Consider the following 23,196-nt stretch of genomic DNA (forward strand, 5'->3'; position numbering starts at 1 on the left):
CCAAAAATGATCGTAATGTATACCTTGATCCCCTTAGTTCCACTAACAATTTATCAAATTACCTTTAAAAAATATGATTTAATCTCCTTTCAGTTTCAAACACATGTTCGCTTTCTGGATAAGCGCGTTTCGTCGGGTATAACAATGAACAGTATCTCACTTCACTCCATGAATACAGTTGGTAAATAAAACTACTTCTCAATATAAATGGATCGTTTGTCTTATAGGTTTCGACACACAAAGTAAACATTTGAATCCTCTTGTTGATAAAATATGAACGACGAACATAATTTGCATGAAATTGATGGGAAATGCGAATTTCGATTGATTTTAGGGAAATTTTCAATACATATTGTATCAAACTTTTTTAATTTTAGCACTTTTGGAGAGTGAGGGCGCTGGTAAGTTGTAGTTTTAGCTGTTGAACTTGTCAAATTTAGTCCGGAATATTTAATCCATATGAATTAGATATATAAACACTGAACTCTCTTATCGCATGTGCATGGCGACTTCCCATGAGTCTGTGTGGGCATTATTGACTCTAATCCAACAGAAAATAAAACCTCATACCCAGGGGTATCCCCTAGAAAAAAACCTGGGTACGAGGTTGCAGAAAAGATTTTGATAGCGATTTCGTTCGTAATCATGCATCGGTAACATGCGATAATAATTATTGACACCCAGCCCAGCAGCCGTAAGGAATATGAATAGAAAACTGTGCCCAGCCAAAACAAATTCTAAACAAGCAGCAAAACTTTATTAAAGCACTAATAATACCCAGCTTACATACATGTCTCTCTAACTCTTAAGAAGAATCTTTCACTTTCTTTATGGTCTGGAAATCGGTCCATGTTTATGCAAATTTGTTCGAAGTAAAACTTGATTCTCATTGGTCACCGACAGTCGGTGTTGCTGTTGTTGGTGATCTTTGGAGAATATATTCTTTGTTATTTTCTTCGTCACTTGGGAATCAGGCCTCAAAACATCGGATTTTTCATAAAGCATGCAATTGCCCAATGTCGTTACCTGAATCACCACATCAAAGAACTCAACCTTACCTCAGAAAACCAGAGCAATTTTCAAATGTTAGAGCTGACTATAGATGCATGAAATTGACCAAATTTCCAAACCATCGAAAGTGAAAATACATCAGATACACTCGCATGCACACGTTTAACTACGCCATCTTCGGCGTACTCGTAATAATGTGTTTGAAACATTTGCAGTTAACCATGAAAATTTTGATCCTCTTCATTTTTCCTGCAACTTTTAGCAAGTTCGCGCGGCCTATTTCAAAATGTTTTAACTATATTATTCCCAGTCGTAATTGTTTTGATCCTTCTTTTATTACGCTAAACTGAGGAGAAAACTATTTACATTTATATTATCAGTATAAAATCGTTGACTTATCTTGTTAAAAGAGTAATTGAGGTTAAACCGGATGACCAATGTTAAACATGGCGGTGAACCTCGTTGAATCAAGCACAGTTTTATACACGTATTTCTCAAACGACGGGATTTTTAAATGCTAATACAGCAATAATAGCTGTTTCCGTCTTGCCTTTTCCTGTTGCCATTGGGCGTGCAATATTAAAGAGAGGTTGTAATTTTTTAACTTTAAATTAAGTTGAAGTTGTAAAATTTCCTGGATAGAGTAGCAGTTATTACAACACGTTTGCAAAAACAAAGCCAGTGTAAAGTCAATAGTCAAATACAAGGAATTGCTATTCTTGCACTATTTCATGGCTGGAATCTAGTTTAATAATAGTCATCTACTGGTTCTTGTTTCACCATTTGTTTTTCCTTATCGCCTGCTCCCATGTTTACTTGATAACCATCATCCTCTGTTTTTATTTTTTTTATTGCGTCTTCTTTTCTTTCACCGTTGCGTTCATCGTCTTCATCACGATCACGCTTGTGACGATCACGACGTTCACGATCAGAACGATCTCTTTCACGCTCACCATCCCTTTCGCGGTCACGTTCACGCTCTCCATCACCCTCTCTATCACGCTCACGATCACGGTCACGTTCGCCATCACGCTCACGATCGCGTTCGCCACCACGCTCACGGTCACGTTCGCCATCACGATCTCGATCACGAACCGCATCACGCTCTCTATCACGATCACGATCACGCTCTCTATCACGATCACGTTCCCCCTCACGCTGTCTTTCCCGATCTTCACCACGCTCACGTTCTCCATCACGATACTTCTCACGATCGCTATCACGTTCGCGCTCCCCTTCCTCGCGTTCCTGTTTCAAATCATTATGTTCTCGCATATCACCATCACGAACTCCTTCACGCTCACGAACTCCTTCACGCTCACGAACTCCTTCACGCTCACGAATTTCCCCTTCACGCTCGCCCTCGCGTGTTTCACGTTCACCATCACGATTACGTTCACCTTCTCGATCACGACGCCTGTCCCGATCCCTGAGAACAGTGAACGGGTTAGTATGACGTGTACCATACGAATTGCGGCCGAATATTTGCTTTTAATCAATTATCCAAAAAAATATGATCAAATCATACTGGATATCACAAAAAAGTTAATCTTGAGAGTCTTAATGAGAAACACGCAAGCAACCAAGCCAACCAACCCTAACGACCGACTAACTAACCAATCGGTCTACCTAGCGCCTGACCAAACCACCCATCCACCCAAAGAACCATCATTCCATCTAACCCACAAAAAACCCACCCATCTATTTAACGACCAGCCAACTAGCCAGCCAGCCAACTAAGGTAGTTAAGCCAACCATATAACCAACCATGACGACAAGCAGCATAGAAAAAGAAAATACCTGGCAAAGATTACCTGTCTCGATCACGGTCTCTATCACCACGTTCTCCACGATCACGATCTCCCCGATCGCGGTCACCACGCTCACGATCACTTCGTTCACGATCACCACGATCACGATCACTTCGTTCACGATCACCACGATCCCGCTCACTACGATCCCGTTCTCCACGATCTCTACGCCGATCCCGATCTCTATCTCTGTCCCGATCACGTTCCCTGTCACGACCACCACGGTCACGCTCACGGTCGCGGTCACGTTCACGCCTCTGACGATCACGGAAATCACCACCTCCACCACCACCGCCGCCGCCGCCACCACCACCACCACCACGATCTTCACGTTCACGATCCCTATCGAGGGAATGAAACACGTAGATTAGTAAACTACGAACTAAAAGTTTCCATGAGAAGGATTCTTTGGGCTTTTGCTTAGTGAAACATTAGGATCAGATTTGAAGTATATTTTTCATTGCCTAATAAAAGAACTCGTGAAAATAACAGGTACAGGGTTAGGATGAGAATGCTAATGCTCGACTCAAGCCGAAGGACTCGTATCGTTTGAAAGAGTTTTCTTAATTGATCCAGGCCAGAATTTGTGCACTGTACGGATGAGTACGACAGGAACCTTCACTTTACTGTTCTTAAGGTTCGTTTGAACAAACGCAGAAATGTTGACACTTGATACAGCGTTAAAATGTCTTGATGAACTGTGGGGTTTTCTATATTTTAACATTTATCTACGTTGAAATCCTAGGCTTAAACTAATCGGGTTTGAACAGCAAAAAACTTTATTCACAAATTGTTGGGTGATGTTGGATCCGTTTGAAAATGTCGTTTTTAGAGGTTATAATTAAAGGCTGTTTAATTAGCAATAGGCACTTCAAGATTGACGTTAATGGCAAACCGCAAATAATTTAAAATTCGACATCTTTAATCAATTGTTAGCTGGTCGAAATTGGGATAATTTGTTCCTGAAGATTAAAGCAGGAAATGTGAAGAAGTATAATATTGTCAAAAAACCTGCAGGGTTTACTTTCAAAAGCGAATTAAAATTTGCAATTGCGGTTAGTCAATCAACGTCAATCTTAGATCTTCCTCACTAATGCGCAGCACACTACATTGTGACGGGTTTAAGCACTTTGATCACTCGGGCACTAGCTAGTTGCCGGGCACCAAGTGAAAAGACTATCTACTCACCTTTCAAAGTTCTCTACACGACCTGAATGTCTTACGTTCATCTCAGCTGGGCCATTACGAGTGCCGCCAAGACCACCACCTATTATACATACGATTAACAATTGTTTAATTGAAATTATAAACGATTTGATGATATTTGTGGGAACTCATCAGACAAAATAACATCAATAAAATACAACCGAGCGACGTACACACAAAATTACAGCATGTAATTCTGGAGGCCTGTGGCGGGTTGCATAAAAACTAAGGTACAATCAGTTTTGATAAAGGTAGGCCAGACTCGCCACCCGGTAAATGTTGCGAAAAACACATGTCAGGTGATCCCCATCGCATCGACAACACTAGTGAGCTTAATCAAACGACGTTTTTGACAACACAAACGGCATGAGCAACGTGAAAAGACTGGGTCAAGGATTGTGATTGGTGAAAAACAAAAACTTTACTTCCGGTTAACGTACGTGTTGTCAAAAACGTCACTTGCTTAAGCTCACTATTGAATGGAAAGGGGGGGATGGGCTTTTTGCTTGAGTAGCGAATGCTTGGAATTCGAAATGACTCGAAATGAATTTAGAAAACGACACGAGTCATGCACGTTTTCGTTCAACTCATAACAGGCCTGTCTAGGGTCAGATGCGAAATAGACTATAGCCACCTCTTACTAGAAACACTGAAATAACGATTTCTCATTGAATACTGTAGAAACTTTCCGAGAGCATTGGTAAAGTTGGAAAATAATCTAAAAGATTACCTAAACGCCGCGGTTTCCAATTCTTCACAGTTCTTCCTCTCTCGACATCAACCACGATACGTCGACCATCAATCTTCTTGCCATCAGCATGTTTATAAGCAGCTGTAACAATACGAAACAATTGCGTTTAGTCCGGTGAACCAGGGATGTCAGTGAAGAAAATAACAATGATACAGTACATTTATACCACTGATAGCGGTGAGGTTGTTAGCCAGGGGATAGGGTGACATTACAGAAATCCAGCCAAGCTGGCACAGTTCAACTCCAAACTGTGCCGTGTATCATGTAATGCCATGGTTAATATATAGTAAAAGTTTGAAACCTAAAGCTGGGGAAATTGGTTCTACGTACGTGCCACACATTCAAACCTACCATTATTACCACATTTTCCCCTTACGCTAGGGGTCAAGTTGTGGGTATTTCACGAATAATTAAAGCAACTTTCCACCTAAACTGCCTAAACACGACCATGCAGCGGACATGCATGCCCGAACGTTGTCAATAGAGACGTAGACGCCGGTCAAGTCGAATTATCAAACTTTAGCAAATCTTGATTTGAAAATCACTGGACTTATGTAGCAAGGCCTAAATAACCCACTGAGAGAATACCAAACTCTTGATGTTCACCGCGGGCTGATACGTAAACGTTTCTCCGTATGAAGGATCGCGGGGTCTATAATTATGGGAATTTTTACTCTAGATCTTATTGACCCTGCCTTAAAGAATTTCCATTTATTAAGACGGACGGTGAGTTTTCTCCAATTTCGTTTCCTTTGAAAGATATAAACACATGCATGCCCACTGGTTGAGACATTTATCGAGGTAATAGCTACTTACATTCATGTCAGTCGTTAAAAACGCTAAACCGTAAATCGAATGCGGAGACAGTAGAAGATGTTGGCCCAATCTCACGGGCTGGCACCAGAGGGGACCAGAAATATATTCACACAAAATGTAGAGATTGTAATATAAAGAGTAAAGCTTTACCAAGCTGATACTCGGTCTTCAACCATGTTTAAACACTTTAGACGAATATTGAAGAAGCTTTTACTGCATTTCTCCTACATGGGAATGCTGCAAGTCTCTGACAAGTCGCAAAAATAGTTTTAAGGACAACGTTCAAAGAAACGCTAGAATCGTACGAGATTAAGCGTCCCTTCAAGCATTTACGTTTGGCGAGACTATTCAAAATATTCCCCGTAGTTGCAGTTGATGATGACGAAAGTTCTTCAGCAAAGAAAGTTGAACATGCCCTTGTTACAGCTTGGAATGTGAAGAATATATCTAACTACTCGATTATATATAACTACTCGATGCAAAAATGGATATAAATTTGCGGTTAAAGAGGGAGGACTTATATACATAGGTCATTACTGATTAGGATTGCAGCTTACGTTTCTGGGAATTCTTCAGTATATCAAAGGATCAATTACCAGACGGAAAATCATTAAATCAACGAAGACCAACTCACAAATAGAATTTCATTCTTTTTACCATAATCTCGTGAAGAAAACAGATTTTCAGGTCTGAAATTCACATGCAGTTCGAATAGGATTTGTTTAATTTTATCGAAAAGCACTTGTTTTGTAAAAAACTAACACTAAGGCCCACAATTTTTTTGCGATTTTCATAAAATAAACGCAATTTTTTAGGTGAAAAATTTTGAATGAAAGAAAATCCGAAATTATTCAAATGGTGTTTGTAGGCAAACGTCATACGAACCTATACCCACCAAAATACCCACCAGTTAAAATGAAAGATTTTTAAAGATCAAGTTGGCCATGGCGTGAACATCTGTTGCCATTGAGTATTGGCTCAACATTCTTAGTATTTGCACTGCAAGGATTTAATAACAGCAGTATTATTCACACGAAATGGTTGCCATGTAAGGCGCCTATAAGATAACCTGATAAGACTGTTCGAAGGGAAACCGGATGCAGACCTTACCAAATACGGAACACAAAACTTACCAAAACACCGAGAACGCAACACGAAGACTTACCATCAAAATGGCCATTTGCGAGTACATATACCTTTAAAATGCGCTTAGTACATTAAGATACATTCGTGTATACAGTACAAAGTGACGGATAACTGAATAGTGTAGCTATTGATACACAAGCTGATCAGAAATAGTTTCGGCTGTCAGGATCTCGACAGATCGTGCTCTCGAAAAGAGTCACTACACACTTTAACGAAGATGAGATTGATCACATCCGAAGATGACAACGATCACATCCGAAGATGAGATTGATCACATCCGAAGATGACATCGATCACATCCGAAGATGAGATTGATCACATCCAAAGATGACATTGATCACATCCGAAGATGACATCGATCACATCCGAAGATGAGATTGATCACATCCGAAGATGACATTGACACAACATTTTCTTAGATGTAGGAATTCATTTGGAAATCCGCATTATTGGAAACAAAATGAGTTCCAGAAAGCAAAAAATTTAACTAAAACAAACGTGCCGATCTTATAGACCAAGTATAATATGCCACCGTAAACAGTTTATATTGGTCATTCTATGAAATCTACCTAACGTTAGATACATTATACCTTTAACGTATATGTACTTACAGTGCATATCTCGTTCGTGTTCAAATTCAACGAATGCGTAACCACGTGGTTTTCCTGTCGATGTATTGGTCACCATTTGGATCTAAGAATAATTACATATGAAATGAAACAATGGAAGTAACAAGGGAAGCCAAAATTTTATGTAAAGGATTGTAAAAAAAATTTCGCCACACTCAAGATTTCAATAGGAAAATTGTTGTAGTTACAGTAATTCAGTTGCTAGAGATGTGTCAGGCGGGAAGCTGGACGGTGAGCAATTTTCTTATGTCCTAACAATTGCTGAATGCCGAGCTTAATCAGCCTTTCTGACGATGACGAATATGACGCCATTTTGGGGTAGGACTTTTAAAACCAAGAGCGTAAGACCTCGTAACGGCGACTGTTTATTTTTAGGCTGAATTTATTCTTTAAATGGTTTGTTGATTCTAAATAAAATTGCTGTTTATGTTGTTATAATTTTTTAAACCTTTTTGAGAGAATTGAAAGTACTCCAAAACGTCATCGTAAGAAAGGCTAATTCAGAGGCCACAGAGGCCTAGACGGCAGAACATAGCAAGGTTGCCCCGCGTCGCAGCAAATAGAAAATGTTGGTGGATACATAGATATAACTTACAGATTTCACAGGGCCATAGATTTCCATTTCTCTTCGTAACTTGCTTTCAGATGTATCGTAGTTCTGAAAGAATAGTTCTCACATTTAGCCACATTGCTTCATGAAAAATACAGTAGTACCACAGTATATTATTGTTTTTAAACATAAAAAGGGAAATACCAACAGGAATTAGGACATGGAGCACAATGATTTACAAAATAACCATTACGTACGTTTTATATTTCTTCATTAAGGCTATGTGCACACGAGGGCCATTTTCGAGCGTTTTCAGAATAGTTTTTGTTTATTTTATTGTTTTGATGCCCTGTCCACATGACCCAAGGAAAAATACATGCTCAATATGTAAATTGACTTGAACTTCTATTGTAAATTGATGGTGTTTGAAAACGTTACCATGATGTGCACATAGTCTAAATTTCGTTCTTATAGATACAGTAGTATCTTATAGATACATCACATAGAGTGTACTTACTAATCGACCAATAAACAAGGTCTTAAAGGCATCAGTCACAGCATTAGGGTCTGTATGTGGATCCCCTAAAAGAATAAAACATGCTCTATTGGTTATTGTCAGTGTATGTTTAGGGGCCTGCATATTTTCCAAATTTCCAGCACACACAGCAATCACAAAGCACCCCTTCCCCCCCAAAAATTGCTTTGTTTTAGCCCTGTGGTTATTAACTTTCCAAGCTGTTATTTACAAAATCTTTGATTGGAGGAACTTCATAATAGCAAAATAGAGTTTTATTCAATGTCCACACTTTATGCTGCCATGTATGGTGACATAAGATGCACTATATGGTACTGTACATATGCTCTGCCTTCTACCATATTGCTTTTATTAAGTTTATTTAAAGATCTATTTCAAATATGCTAGATATATCCTAAACCACTAATAGATTATTACATGCAAGGGAGAGGTCACAAACATTATTTGTCAATCAAAACTCAAGATTGATTGTAATAAAAGAAATTTCTATGTATGATGTAATACTTACAATCTTCCAAAGCTTGTTCCAGTTGAAGCTTGTTCTTTTCATTTCTCTCTTTTTTCTATTTTGTTTGGAAAGCACAGAATGAATTCTTTCATTTTATACAAAATACAAAATTTTGGGTTCTAAAATTTTTGTCAAAATGTACAGGGGATCAAAGTGAACATTGAGATAACAATATTATGATTTATGAACATCAATTTTTGCAAATTGATGGTAAAATAAGGTGATCAGCCAAGTTAACAGTTGACATGCCTGGTCATTGGCAAATAAACAATCAGAAATCTAAATCAAAAAGGTTTTTTATATATTAAATTGACAACAGACATTTTATTCATATGATGCACTTACTTTTCGTTCAGATTTTTCTATTCTATTTTCTGCCCTGGTTGGAGCTGGTGTTTCATTTGGATCCTAGGTTCAAGATGAAAATGGTTTGATCAATTATGGTGAAGATACTAAAAGCAGAAACCTAACTAAACACATCAAATGCCAAAATATCCTAAAATTGCATTGTTTCAGCAAAATTGGAAAAACGTAATTTGAAATAATGTACATGGCTTTTGATTGAATCCATCACCAGTTAATGAAAAATTGTTGTATGGTATTTTAGTAGAAATTTGTTTACAATTTTTTTAAGATGGTGTGGAAATATAGGAGTGAGATTCAAAACATATTTCTCAAATTTCGGAATACTTTTACTTTCAAAAGATAATAAAATCTTCTGGAAAGAATATTGCATTTCTGTTAGCTCGTTTGTACAATTTCTATTACGCAATTCTTGTGAAGGATTGCAAACTGGGTTTGCTGTGCTTACTCTCTGCGATTCTCTCTGCGATCCTTTTAATATAACACACCATAGACATTAAATTGCTAGGCAAGGGCATGGCTATAATCCCTTTCATAGAAGTAAAAAACAACTTTTTCTTCTACATTAGAAATCCAAGTTTTGCTAAAAACGTGGCCTTAATCAACCTGATAGAGGTTTATTCATATCTGCAGTTACTCTACATTTTACTGAAAGAGTTAAAACTTAATTATTTTTAGAATAATTTATGCAATGTGCTTTGAAGGCCAGAATTCATACGACAAGCTAAATGCTTTACTTTTGATGGAACAAGTCTTTACGTGAGAATACTGGACTCGTTGAAACAAAGCAGTTCTCAAAACAGACAGCAATTGATAATTGGTCATTATTTGAGAAATAACAAATGAAATTCAAGCCGTCCAGAAACTGGCAATGAACACAATGTACCTCAAACATCCCAAGATGGTTGGACACTCCGATGTACGGCCATGGTTTCTTCTGATGGCCAAGTTTATCAAGCGGTGGCAAATATGGTATAGGTTCTCTTGCAGCGAATAACGCTAAAAGATTGGACGGCAAAAACGCTGTCATTTTGCGGTAAAATCGCAAACAAAAACGTTCAAAGTCTTTCCACCACGAGATTGAGATAATGAGAGAAGAAATGACTTGTGGGAAATGTTGAATATGTTTCCACATTCGAAGTGCCAAATTCAATTTCGATATTGTAAAACCTATGGTAAAACCAACCACCACACCACACCGCAAAAATTGGTGTTTATGAAGTTTTAACCCGAAAATCTAATCACTGTTTCACAATTATGCATTTTGTTATTGCTGTCAAAGAAACAATTCAATTTTCGGTGGGCACAACCTCGCAAGCCAGGTTTTTCTACCTACACTAAACGGAAAAGCCTGGCCTGCGAGGTTGGGGTGAGCACTCCACCTCTAAAAATTTAATATGCGAGCTATTCAAAAATCCTCGTAAAAATAATTTTGCACATGTTTCGTGTCGACGAAATTGGTGTCGACGTCCAGTTTACAACATTAAGTCAGTTTGGAAATTGACCAATCATCAGCCTCCTACTTTCCTTTGTCGAAGACTCGAAAAAGGTCAATGAAGAAGAAAGCGTGGCAAATTTGTTTATATCGATTTCTGAAACAAATCAGTGATTAATTTAGTGTTTGTAAATTGTTTTTGCAATGTCTGGTGTTGCGACGGTAGCTGAGAAGGAGAAACCATCGACGAAGGAAGAATCGTTAGAAACAACTCCGTTTGAATATCAATGGCCTCAGGATAAAGCTGGAGAATTTTTCCTACTAGAAAAGCATGTTTGTGAATATTTGAATATGGATAGTCTGTTACAGAAATACCCTGAGATACAGCATCATCAGGTGTCAAAAGAGGAGAGGAAGTATCTTTTTGAACAGAAAGCCATAACAGAAACAGAATATCAAAAGGAAGACCAAAAGGTACTGTACACTATATTTACACTAATAATGTTTTATATCATATATGAGTGCATGGTAATAATATTTTCTCAAGAAAAATAATTAGAATCACCCATTCAATGAGGCAAATCAGAGTTGCTCAAACTGAGATTGCAAATCAAAAATTGTTAGCTGATTTGTATTCTAAATGTTCTAGCATGTCTATACTATGTCTATCACCTTTGTTCTGCTGTTCCAAAAATATGGAAAAATACACTAAACAGCAGGGTATTCTATAGTTAATTTATAAGCCCCACGTTTAATGGACCATTCCATCTTTTAACAAATGAAAATGTTCTTTCCATAACATGAATGCATGATAACATTCATTATATATTGTTTTTCATATAAATTGTTTTTCATGAATATAAATACCAAAGACACAAAAAAATCTAATGTTAATTTTGTAAGAATAATTGGTTTGTAAGAATACCCAATACATCCCAAGTAAAGAAGATAACTCTACTATAAAATCTACTTGCCAGCCATTTTTTCGGGCTTGGGTAGGGCATAAAATATTTAACATTTCTTTATGATGAAGGCGACCAGAATTGAAGTTTCTGTATATAATTCTCTTCACAGGTAGTGGCCCTAAATACTGATGATGTGAGACAGGTGATGATTGATCATTTCCCCACATTCTATCAAAAATACATAACAACTTTGCATAAAAAAGAAAGGCAACAAGCAATCAGCAAGGCAAAGAAGAACAGTAAGATGATGTCTATACGGCAGACCAATGCTCTAAAGAAGGCCATGAAAGATTCATCGGAGTATAACTCTATCCTACTGCAACAACGTAAAGAAGAACGAGCATCCTACTACGACATGCAAACCCAACTCATTCATATCCCTGCCCGGAAGAATAGAAAATTGCCATCACATATGACAGTACCAAGCAAGTATCCTGTAGCTCTGCTTCCTGGTCAATATCAAGATTACTATTATCCATATACTTCAAGTGAACTAAATCAATTTCCTCTCGGTTCAATTGTCTCCTTCCCTCTTCCTCCACAACCAGAGGTAAAAATTTATCATATAATATATGTACATTTTTTTTAGCAGTTTATTTTCAAAATAACTAGCAATTTCTCAAGTCTTGGTTAAGGCAGGCATAACTGTACACTTGCTAGTAGTTCAGCTTTCTTGTAATCTCTTTTTTTTTCTTTAAATGAGTACTGAGAGCAATGGTCTTGGATATAGAGGAGCAAATTAGAATTTGAAAGGACAATATTTTAAATCATATGAATATTTAACGTCATATGTGTGAATTTTTGAAGCCGAGATGTACTTTTTGTCGCTCAAAACAATCAGGTCCACTGTGATCTGTCTTGGGTAAGGGTGAATTCAAATATGAGATTGCAATCTGTAGAGTCTGAAAACAATTTTCTTAGCCACATTCTGAAATCACTCTAGAGGATTCATAATGGTAATGATGAGGTTAACAATGCATTGAGGCTTTTAGGCTATAAACAAAAAAAAAATCAACCATATCAGTTCCTTCAGGCATGTTCAATCTTTCTCATTTCCTTTTGATAGTGCAGCAATCAGTATTTTTTTATTTTCGTAAGAACAACTGAATATGAGTTAATGAAAATCTTACCTTTTTTAATAAAGGTAGTAAAAGTGCCAGAGGCATTTCAGATGCTGGAAAATGTGAGCAATGATCCTGAGCCAACATCACCTCTGGTCACCATGGGGAAACGAGAAGACGTCTATGACGAACCCCCTCCTAAGAGAACATACAGAAAACAGCCGAGCGGGAAAAAAGACCCCGTGTGTGGGATTTGCTTGTCTGGTCCAGAGATGAATAAGAAAGGTAAATTTTGTGCATTTACAATACTTGATGTGAATGAACCTATTGTGTATTGAGCAACTTTTTGATATCTGCAAGGGAAGGAGCGGCGCAAAGTTAGTAAAATTTTCGTCGCGAAATTGTTGAAACGTTTCTCAGAAAAGGGTTGCCGTTTTGGTCACATAAAAATATCATACAGGACTATATATAGCTACTATTTTTTACATTTGGCAGCATTTCGGCTACAAAGAGTAAAAACCTGCCAAGCTTGTTTCGCGGAATTTTGTGAAATATGGCCGTGCAAAGTACCATTCTGTACCAACGTGGTTATTTACTACTTCGCATGATTCTCATTTATATAATATTGAAGATCCCACTGAAATTTTGATAAAGGGATAAAAAACAAGATCCAAAACAGTTTGAAGGAACATCTTGGAGTAAAAATAGCTCTGTAAAGTTTGTACTCATTTCCATTAGGCACGTCCATATTTTGAGTTGAAAGCTTTTAACGTGTAAAACGAATATGTACAAAATTTGTCAGCTCTACAGAGCAATATTCCATGATAGTTGGGATTGTCCATCTTGGAAACCGTTTTCTTTTATCAAAGATAACGAACGTCGGCATGAGATACTTGAAACAAGTACCTAAGACAAGCATTGCCACAGTATATAGAAAACCAACCAATGAAGGAAATGTTACACGGTGCAATTTTTCTTGCAACTTGCAATGCAATTCTTGTTTTGAGAGATGTAAATTTGACAACTACCGAACTTTTGTCTTTATTACACTCCATGGCGCTTCTTATACTAATATTTTAAAGACTCTTTACTAATTTACATCTCTTAAAAGTAGAATTGCATTGCAAGTTGGAAGAAAAATTGCACCGTGTAACATGTCCTTAAGACTAAAATCTTGGTATATATTTTCACAGGCATGCCGGAAAGCCTAATCCATTGTTCAGAATGCAAAACAGTCCATCCATCTTGTCTTGATATGAGCGCTCAGTTGGTAAGAATCATCAAGACTTATTCCTGGCAGTGTATGGAATGTAAGAGGTGTACCCTGTGCAATGATCCTCACGATGAGGACAAGATGCTGTTCTGTGATGAATGTGATCGGGGTTACCATAGCTTCTGTGTTGGTCTAACCCAGATTCCGATTGGCCGATGGATCTGCGATAAATGTGGAATGTGCGCTTCGTGCTTGAAGAGAGTGCCTGGACCCGAAGGTAGCGCCGCCAAGTGGAAACACGAGTTCACAATCCCAGGCGATGGGCAAGAGCCGCAGTTTCTGCAAACGCTGTGCTATCGGGTTCAAGGTTGTTTCGAAATGGCAACTTCTGTCCCATTTGCCTCAAAGTATATCGTAACGATGAGACGGATCTGCCCATGGTATGCTGTGATATGTGTGACAGATGGACGCATACTGATTGTGAGGGTATCGATGAGAAAACATACAAGGAGTTGTCCAAATCAAAATCCAAGTATAAATGCGCGCTTTGTCGCGGTGAGAAGGAAGAGAGAATCAAAGGATTTCACAAAAAGTTTTCACAGTATAAAACCATGTGACCGATTGCATTTGTTGCCATAGTAATCACAAGTTTTTAGTTTTCGCACTCTTTGTCTTAGGGTACGTAGGTCTAGCATAGATGGAAGGGAGGCAGTCTGTATGTAAAATATAAATTACTTTCTATCGTTCTTATTAGCTGGCGTCATTTCGTCGTGTTGTCCAATTCTAAAATGACCGTAATTATGGTATTATTACTCGGGCTACCTTGGTTTAGAGCGAGTTGAAATTTGAAAAGTGGGATCGGTTTTCCTCTTGCGTCGCGAGTTTACGAAAATCACACCTGGGCAGCACGAAGTCTTCCAACGAATCGAAATCGTCCCAGGTTCGTTTCTCGCGCGGGTGTCACGAACATAGCATGTTTTCACAGTTTAAGGATATACAGTTGTGTATCTCGCAGGAATTCTTGTCCCACATAGTTATGCGCACGCGCAAAGCAAAAGACCGTGTCATGATTTCTTTTAGTATAGGGAAAGGTAGGAAAATAGTCAATTTTTGTAGTAAAACAACAATTTTGGCGAATATACCCTATACAGGGTGTATCAGAAAAAACTAGAAGATTTTAAAATGTTCAGAAAACTATGATTTTATCAAGATATCTCAAAAATATATTTATGTCTAAGTATTTTAGCATCTTCTGGCTTATCTAACAGTAAAAACTAGCAGAAAAATTAACCTCGAAAAGCGGGAGAACGGTTTGTAAAAGCCTCATTTTTAACCGCTTGTGCAAAGAAAATGAGACGTTGAAAATCCAAGTTCAGTTAAAGAGGTGAAAGTTTGGAATCTTTTGTGCAATATATCGCAATTTCAAAAAATTTGATAAACATTAGGTCCGCCGCGAAACGTTTCAAAATTGGATTTTTTCCCCCGTTTACTCCGCTCTCTCGTAACTTTTTACACGCAAGAATGATTTCATGCATGAGTGATAGTTGGAATGACGTAATTACGAGCACTCTTTGTTAAATGAACTAGAGTATTAATTGTTAGTTATGTTTAAGTACGTCATTCCAACTATCACTCATGCATGTAATCATTCTTGCGTGTAAAAAGTTACGAGAGAGCGGAGTAAACGGGGGGAAAAAATCCAATTTTGAAACGTTTCGCGGCGGACCTAATGTTTATCAAATTTTTTGAAATTGCGATACATTGCACAAAAGATTCCAAATTTTCACCTCTTTAACTGAACTTGGATTTTCAACGTCTTATTTTCTTTGCACAAGCGGTTAAAAATGAGGCTTTTACAAACCGTTCTCCCGCTTTTCGAGGTTAATTTTTCTGCTAGTTTTTACTCTTAGACAAGCCAGAAGATGCTAAAATACTTAGACGTAAATATATTTTTGAGATATCTTGATAAAATGATAGTTTTTTGAACATTTTAAAATCTTCTAGTTTTTTCTGATACACCCTGTAGATTTGCTACATTGAGCGTTTGGAATTGAGGGACAGCAACATCAAAGGGTTCCGCCGCGAGTTAAACAACTAGTTGTATATCCTTAAACTGTCTGGTTACTACGAGATAACCGGTAGCACTGTGATGCAGCCCGAGTGAAGGCGTCTTGTTGCAATAGAATTGCAGGTTGCTAAAAAAATTTTTGCTATTTTTTAAAAAAATTGCATCGTGTAACCTTCAAGATCAGTTTGATCGTCAGTGTCAATGATACCTCCTTACATGAAGTATTCGGTGTCTCCGGGAAAATAGCGGTCCCAACCAATACTGGTGAAACTGGTGATGTTTTCTCGTTTTGGTTTCATTTGTAAAGCAATTTGAACGTTGTAAACTTCCAAAAGCGATCGAAGTTGATTGGAGGCAATCTTGAGACACATGACATGGACGAAAAATCCAGGAGGAAATCTAGGAAAAGAAGAACTCGAAGAAAAGCCACGAGGAGTAAAAATGCGCCAGGGAACAGTACTGGAGGAGACCAATATTCTATCCATGGTGAGTGCATTTTATATTTTCAATATTTTTGGGTCGCAAAATATTCGCATTTTATAAAGTATCGACTGAATACGCTGATTTCAAATTGAAATTTTATACATGCTTTTAATTGTTTCTCCAGGAAACAATTTACTCTTTCCTCAGTTTCCTGTTCACCAGACAGGGCTATTAAATGTTCTCCAAAGGTAGTATGTGGGATAAACTACTACAGAGGGGCAATTAACCTTAATTGACCGAAGATGTATTATGATGTTTCTGTCTTACATGATTAATGTCCCTAATATATAAATTATACCCCCAAAAAGTACTGCAATCAAATTTGCATGGAAAGGGCATATTTTTAGGCAGTCAACTTTCTGGTGTAATAGCAGAGGCATTTGTGTCTATATTTGAAAGTTAACTATTAACACTCCATTATTCAGTAGCCAATGTAGTGGCATACAGGGGCATGATGTAATTTCATGTGTCGAACATTGATCAATGTCACTGTTCTGACTTTTTCGTCTTTACTGCGGATAACTTATTTATTTACCCTGACCTGAGGTGTGCCAAAGGGATTGTGGCTGAACAAGTATGCACTTACTAACCTGGTTGGAACAATGCATGCAAAAATTTTAAAATTTGCTGAATTAGAAATTCATGAAACTATTCATTGGTGATACACTACTGTATTAATGATGGCTAAAATAATCTGAAATTAGAGAGAATATAACTGTTTAGGCTGCAGTGAGTATATAATATACTATAATATGCAGGAGTGGGGAGGGGGCTTAATATTTATATATTTGTTCTGCCTGACAGATCTCTTTTGTATGCATATGCGTTTTCTGACTGATAAACCAAACTTTTGAAATAACACTTTGCAAGTTCTGTTTGAGCCATAATATAGGTTTAATACTTTTCACATACTTTACCTTATTTTAATAAATTGATTTTGATGTCTTGGTATTATTGAATGATAACTTACGCAAGGTTTATGTATTGAAAAAAAGGTAATCCGGACATAAAGAATTGTGATTACTATTTATACTTTTAGCACTAGCAATGCTTAAGTTAAAAAAAATGCAAATCAGATTCCAGCTTTGTGATAGAGGTTGGTTGATGTTTAAATTTTATGTCACTTTGCGGATCTTTGGTTGATCATTGATCACTGTTTTGAGGGATTGTTACTGGTTTTATACTGGGAAACCTTTATGGAGCTGTTTTTTTCCTGATTATATTCCAAATTTTAACAATTTCAAATGAATAGCAAACCAAGGACCTGATTGGTGCAAATGATATCACGTGGGGTCTTAAGAAACAAAGGGGTAATATGCAGTACGCGGAAAACCTGGGAACGAGGTTAAGGGGATACGAAAAGGGCTCAAAATGATGGCCTCTTAATGGATTATAATGGTACAGAAAGAAATCTGTTTGTCTCAAAACATATTTGGAAAAAGGAGAGTGCATGAATAATCTGAAGATAGCTATTTCACCCAGAAGAAACCATAACGATTTCATACTTCATGGCAAATCTCATGCAAAGCACAGCAAAGTGTGGATGTTTTCTTTGGCGTTAAAGATACGTCCCCGGTCCAGTACATTATTTCACCGCAGTGCAAAAAGCTGAATGGATAGATAGATATATCCATTGCTCTAACATTAAACACAGAGTAGTTTTTGTTGAAAGTGACGAGCCAAATGTGCACGGTTACCGATCGTTTTAAAGAGTTATCAACAGGACTAATTCATGGCATATTTTTCATGACTAGGGCCGATGAATTATCTATTGTTTGAATTGCATTCGACGCGACTAAAATGCGACGTACTGTATGAACTAGGCCTAATTTAGTAATTAACGCACAATTTCTAAATTTCAGTATTGAAAAATTGGAAGTGCATTCAGGAAATATGAATAATGTTTATACCGCTCAGAACACTTTTTCTTTGTTAGACCGAGAGTACTGAAAGGAAATACCTCATACTGTTTCCGTGACAATGAAACAGCAACCGTTTTGATGTCTATTTTATCATGCTGTCTATTATTCAGCTATCAGGATCCTAGATTTTGAATGTAGGATCTTATCGAGGATCTGATCTATTTATTTATCATAACCCGCGTTATACAATCCATCGATCCATCCCAACCCATTCCACCAATCAATCTATCCTTTCCAATCCAAACTGGCATACCCCAATTTTACCGCGATATAAGACAAATTGGCATACCCCATGCAAGCAAAGCTCAGAAAAATGCAAGTAGGATTCTATAGGCTTTTTTCTTTTAAATAATAAAATACTCAACAAATTTTATTGCCAGTGACATCTTTTTATTTTTTTCAACGTATGTAACCATAATTTACACTATCAGAGGTATAAGCGCAACTAATAACAAGAATTAAGGCAATCATGCAGACTCAACTCATGTGCGACATAGACTCACAGACCACCAAAAGTGATTATGACATGCACAACAAAGGTTTTCATACATACAGGGTGAGTAAAAAAAACCCTGACATCTTTGAAATTCAAATTAGTTGCAAACTTATTGCTGCAATTTGACAATTCCCATGACAGACCCATGTTTACAATCAACAGGACGTGGTTAATTAATGCGAAAGTGTTTAAACCAATTGAACTAATTCAACGAGGCGCGTGTGCTAGAAAAACGATTTGATAAAACTGTTCTTTTTTATTTACAGCGAACAAACTTTATGTTTTAGTTGAATTAATGGGTTGACTTATTGATATGCTTTGTATGCCCATGAGGTATTTTAGGCAATTTCTGTCACATTACAGCCGGGTTTTTTTACTCACCCTGTATACAAGAGTTTGACGTCAAAACAAAATTATTCATGCCGTGCGTGAATCGCTGCCATTGCAGTTACGGTACTGCACGATAAGAAGAAAAATGCAAGGAACCTGCTCATAATAGAGACTTTTAGATTCATGACGACATGGGAGCAGACAACGCAGTGAATTGATTTCAATTCAAAGTTTATTTAATTCAAAATTTTCTTTTGTATTTCTGCATGCTTGTGCTTACTCCACTAGCATGAACGAGACTTTACAATTTGAGATGCTTCATTATTTAATATATGCTGTCAATATTTTAAAGCAAAGCATCGTTCTTCTGAAACGCCTTCTACCATACAGTGTTTATAGAAAAGGTTTATATAACCTTTTAGATTTAAACAAGCATAATGCCGTATATATTCTATCGAATTCACCTGTCAGAGAAGCTATAATTGCTTCAAACAAGTTATAGCAAACCATAAGCAAAAGACTTTCTAGTTATGCGTTAGGCAGCACAGCACGAGTTAAGTTGTAATTGATCTCTTTTGTAATAAAAAAGTTTTCGTCGCGTATCATTAACTCAAAGCATAATTTATGAGAAAAATCAAATCACTTACAATTATCGCTAATTTGAATTTAAAAGGCTATAATTTTCTGTCCACTGTACCCATAGTTGCCTGACTTCTTGGTGCCATGTCTCTTGACTGCCTATTCTATGCCTTACATCAAATCAGACTCAAACAAAAAGTCGACCGACCAAACTGTTTGGTAACGACATTTAACTTAAACGCTTTTTAAGCATAAAATAAACGCATTTATACAGGCTTTAAAAGTCTTCATTGCTGAATACTAAATAAATTCCAAAAGCGAGGAACACAAACACAAAAATGTTTCTTTTCAGTCAGTGTTATAAATTGTTTGTACATGAGCAAATTCATTATAGTGTAAGACTAGGCCAGAATCATATAATGAATACAACATACACCAAAGGCAAAGCAATTGCATCGTTATCGGCTTATTTATCAGTTTTATTATTAACAGCATGAATTAAATAATAACATTTCGTATGCATAGGAAATGTACACAAACGGCCACGATTGAAAGATGTAGGAGTCGTTACAACTCGCGTTATAGCTAATATATAGTAGTGCTATAAAAGACAGCGAACGACTATAATCAGTCGAATTGGATATATAAGTGTAGAATTTACTTCGATTTACTTAAACCGAAGTAAATCAACTAAGTCGACTACTCAGATTCCCTGTATTTATAGCATCATGTACGCAAAGCATTCTGGTCAGTTAACAGCAGTGCATCCTGGTCCGAAAAAATGAAGTGAAATCTTACTTTCACAGCCCTGTACGAATTAGAATTGCTGACTTGCTCGCTTGCTTCAGGCTCGCTCGCTGCGTTAGCAACTAACTGTCTGTTGTCTTTCCTTCTCTTGACGCTAAAATCTGTAAGTAAACGTTGTGAGTTGTTCTTTATAAGTAATTGTACTCATTTATGTAATATTTGTTGTATAGTTGAACCGTAATTAAGGTAGCTACGTGTTTGAAAGAAACGTCCAGAATATACTGATCTGCATGAGGCCACTATTTGTTAAATATTAGTTTCTCATCCTCCGTCCGCATCCATAGTTTTCGCCATTATTGCCATTATTGCAGCTTTAGAGCATTATTGCAAATTTTGTGTAGTCTTCGGACTCTCTCCAAGTAAATTTATTGAGAGAAAAACTTTCAAAAATCCGTCAACCAAGTATTTAATATTGAACCGGAAATTGCGAAGTTCCACATACCGGGTAATTTTCGGTCCAAAGCCGTCAACTTTTGATTGAAGGCGCCCAGCTGGACGCCCGGACCCCTTTCTGCGTAAAAGCCTTGTAACTATTATATTTTCAGATTGGCCCTTCAGGCTGCCAAACATAGTACAACAAACATATAAAGCTTTTTAAATATAAATGATGCGACTCGGTCCCAAAAGAGCGACTGGACCATTTGGATGAGATGTGATCTTATGCAGATAAAATCCGGGTTCCTTGCAAAGGCAGGAAAATACCTTCATATCGCCATCTGCTAAATAAATCAGCACGAAATATCCATATTTCTCAGAACGCATGTTTGTTAGGACAATAATTTTGCCTGTAACGTAGTGAAATGCCGCCACCACAATGCGGTGATGTTTTGGTGCATAGAAATTTCATTCCATTGTATAGGGTGAAAACTGCGAGAAAGTTCAGGAAGATTGATTGTTAGCCAGGCGCACGCGGAACAATATACTTACTGCTGAATTTGGAAGCGTATTGATACAGAACAGAGTTGATCAACATCACGGCTTTCGCATTTTCCACCCGTCTTGCTTTATTCAACCACGATATAACGACTCGGCTTTGAATGTACACCGAGAACATCTCTTGAATTGCGGGTAGACCATGCAGCTTTTTCAAAAACGATACACATCCGGTGATAGCGGACTGCGGACATCGGATATTCTCGAGAATTTCCGAAACTATTCGTACTTTTGCCACAAAGATTTTATCCTCGATGGTTGAGCCTTGGCTGAAGAAAGAATCCTGCGCTTTCTCACGCGCGTTTTTGAATCGTTCCATTGCTTTCGCGAAATTGTCGCTTGAGTCGAGTTGGAGCATTTCTACGACGCCCAGGAGCATTGAAGCTTTATTCAATATCTTTTCGTCCCCACCGCTTGACGTTCCAGGTACTTCAGCGATATCATCTAGACTGTCGTGTTCTACGGCGTTCTGCTGCGGTTTTATTTCATCCAGGGAGGCTTTAAAAAAATCTATACCTTCCAATAGGTAACGGTAGCTGCGGTTCAAGTCATTTCGTAAAATTCCATCAAGTTTCATTTTGATCTCATTCAACTCTCGCACAAGCACCGACGAATTGTCTCATCTGTAACGTCGGAGTGTCTTAATTTCCTTGTTAGTTTCGCTGCTGTCAAATCCAGTCCTTTGTTCCACAATAGACCAACTGTTTTGCCAAGAAAACCTGTTATGATAGAAGACATTCTAAATAGCGTTACCGAACAACACCGGCACACAGACACATGCAAAATAGATACTTGATGAAACACAATTCAATTGTTCATTGAAGGACATGCAATAAATAACGATTTATGTAGTTTAATCACTACAGCATTTGCGAATCATTTCCGGTTGCGAATACCCTGAACCAGTGAACTATAATAAATAACTGGAACGATACCTCCTCATTGTTTTTGTGAAGCCAAAATTTGCGGGACTTTACCTCCAGACACGCGTGTCTGGAGGTAAAGTCTCGCAAATTTTGGCAAATTTTTGGCTTCATTCGCGCGTGACTCGCGAGACACTGCAGATGCAGAGCGAATTTGAAAAAAAATTGATTTTTTGTTTGTTTCATGGTTTTAAATGTTTTTTTATGAAATTATAATGGAATTACTCCTAAATTCAACCAGGTGAACTGTTTTACGAATTACAACTGGAGTTGCCGATCAGATTGGAAACAAATTTTCTTAAACGGAACAAGTTTATAGCGATGTGCAATTTTGACAACGATATTTGTACGAAACGGATATCCTAAAGCTAAAATTTCATCGCAAAATACACTTGGTAGACGTTGTTTAATATTATAAGTTTATATTTATTTGATTTTAAGTGACTAGATGGCAAAAAAGTTGTATTAATTGTAAATTATTCCTGCATTGACGCTAGGCTCTACGCTTTTTCCTAGCAAAGAACCGTCTTACTCCGCATTTCCAATAATAGGTCCATAAAATGCATTCTACCAACGTCAAGAATGTCTCAGCCGGCTGTAAGCACTAACAAAATCAGTTATTTAACTCCCTAAAAAAATTTTTCGGGGAGTTTTT

At 37.4% G+C, this 23,196-nt stretch overlaps 2 protein-coding genes across 2 annotated transcripts; one reads left to right on the forward strand and one right to left on the reverse strand.

The window, feature by feature from the left end:
- Positions 1-1,327: 1,327 nt before the first annotated feature.
- On the reverse strand, positions 1,328-10,425 carry LOC114541463 (U1 small nuclear ribonucleoprotein 70 kDa-like). Its single transcript, XM_028561387.1, has 10 exons — positions 10,213-10,425; positions 9,309-9,371; positions 8,964-9,018; positions 8,438-8,502; positions 7,966-8,028; positions 7,353-7,434; positions 4,759-4,860; positions 4,011-4,089; positions 2,826-3,164; positions 1,328-2,440 (listed from the first exon to the last, which is right to left on the reverse strand). The coding sequence occupies exons 1-10, from the start codon at positions 10,354-10,356 to the stop codon at positions 1,759-1,761; spliced, it is 1,674 nt and encodes a 557-aa protein (XP_028417188.1). The 5' UTR covers positions 10,357-10,425; the 3' UTR covers positions 1,328-1,758.
- Positions 10,426-10,880: 455 nt separating this feature from the next.
- LOC114541742 (PHD finger protein 10-like) lies at positions 10,881-14,701 on the forward strand. Its single transcript, XM_028561551.1, is given in 5 exon segments — positions 10,881-11,235; positions 11,836-12,276; positions 12,871-13,072; positions 13,981-14,352; positions 14,355-14,701. Coding segments are annotated over 5 exon segments (1,548 nt in total). The 5' UTR covers positions 10,881-10,965; the 3' UTR covers positions 14,618-14,701.
- The last annotated feature ends 8,495 nt before the right edge of the window (positions 14,702-23,196 follow it).

This window comes from Dendronephthya gigantea, unplaced genomic scaffold (assembly GCF_004324835.1).
Source record: "Dendronephthya gigantea isolate DGI-Jeju-01 unplaced genomic scaffold, DenGig_1.0 000003F, whole genome shotgun sequence".
NCBI lineage: Eukaryota > Metazoa > Cnidaria > Anthozoa > Malacalcyonacea > Nephtheidae > Dendronephthya > Dendronephthya gigantea.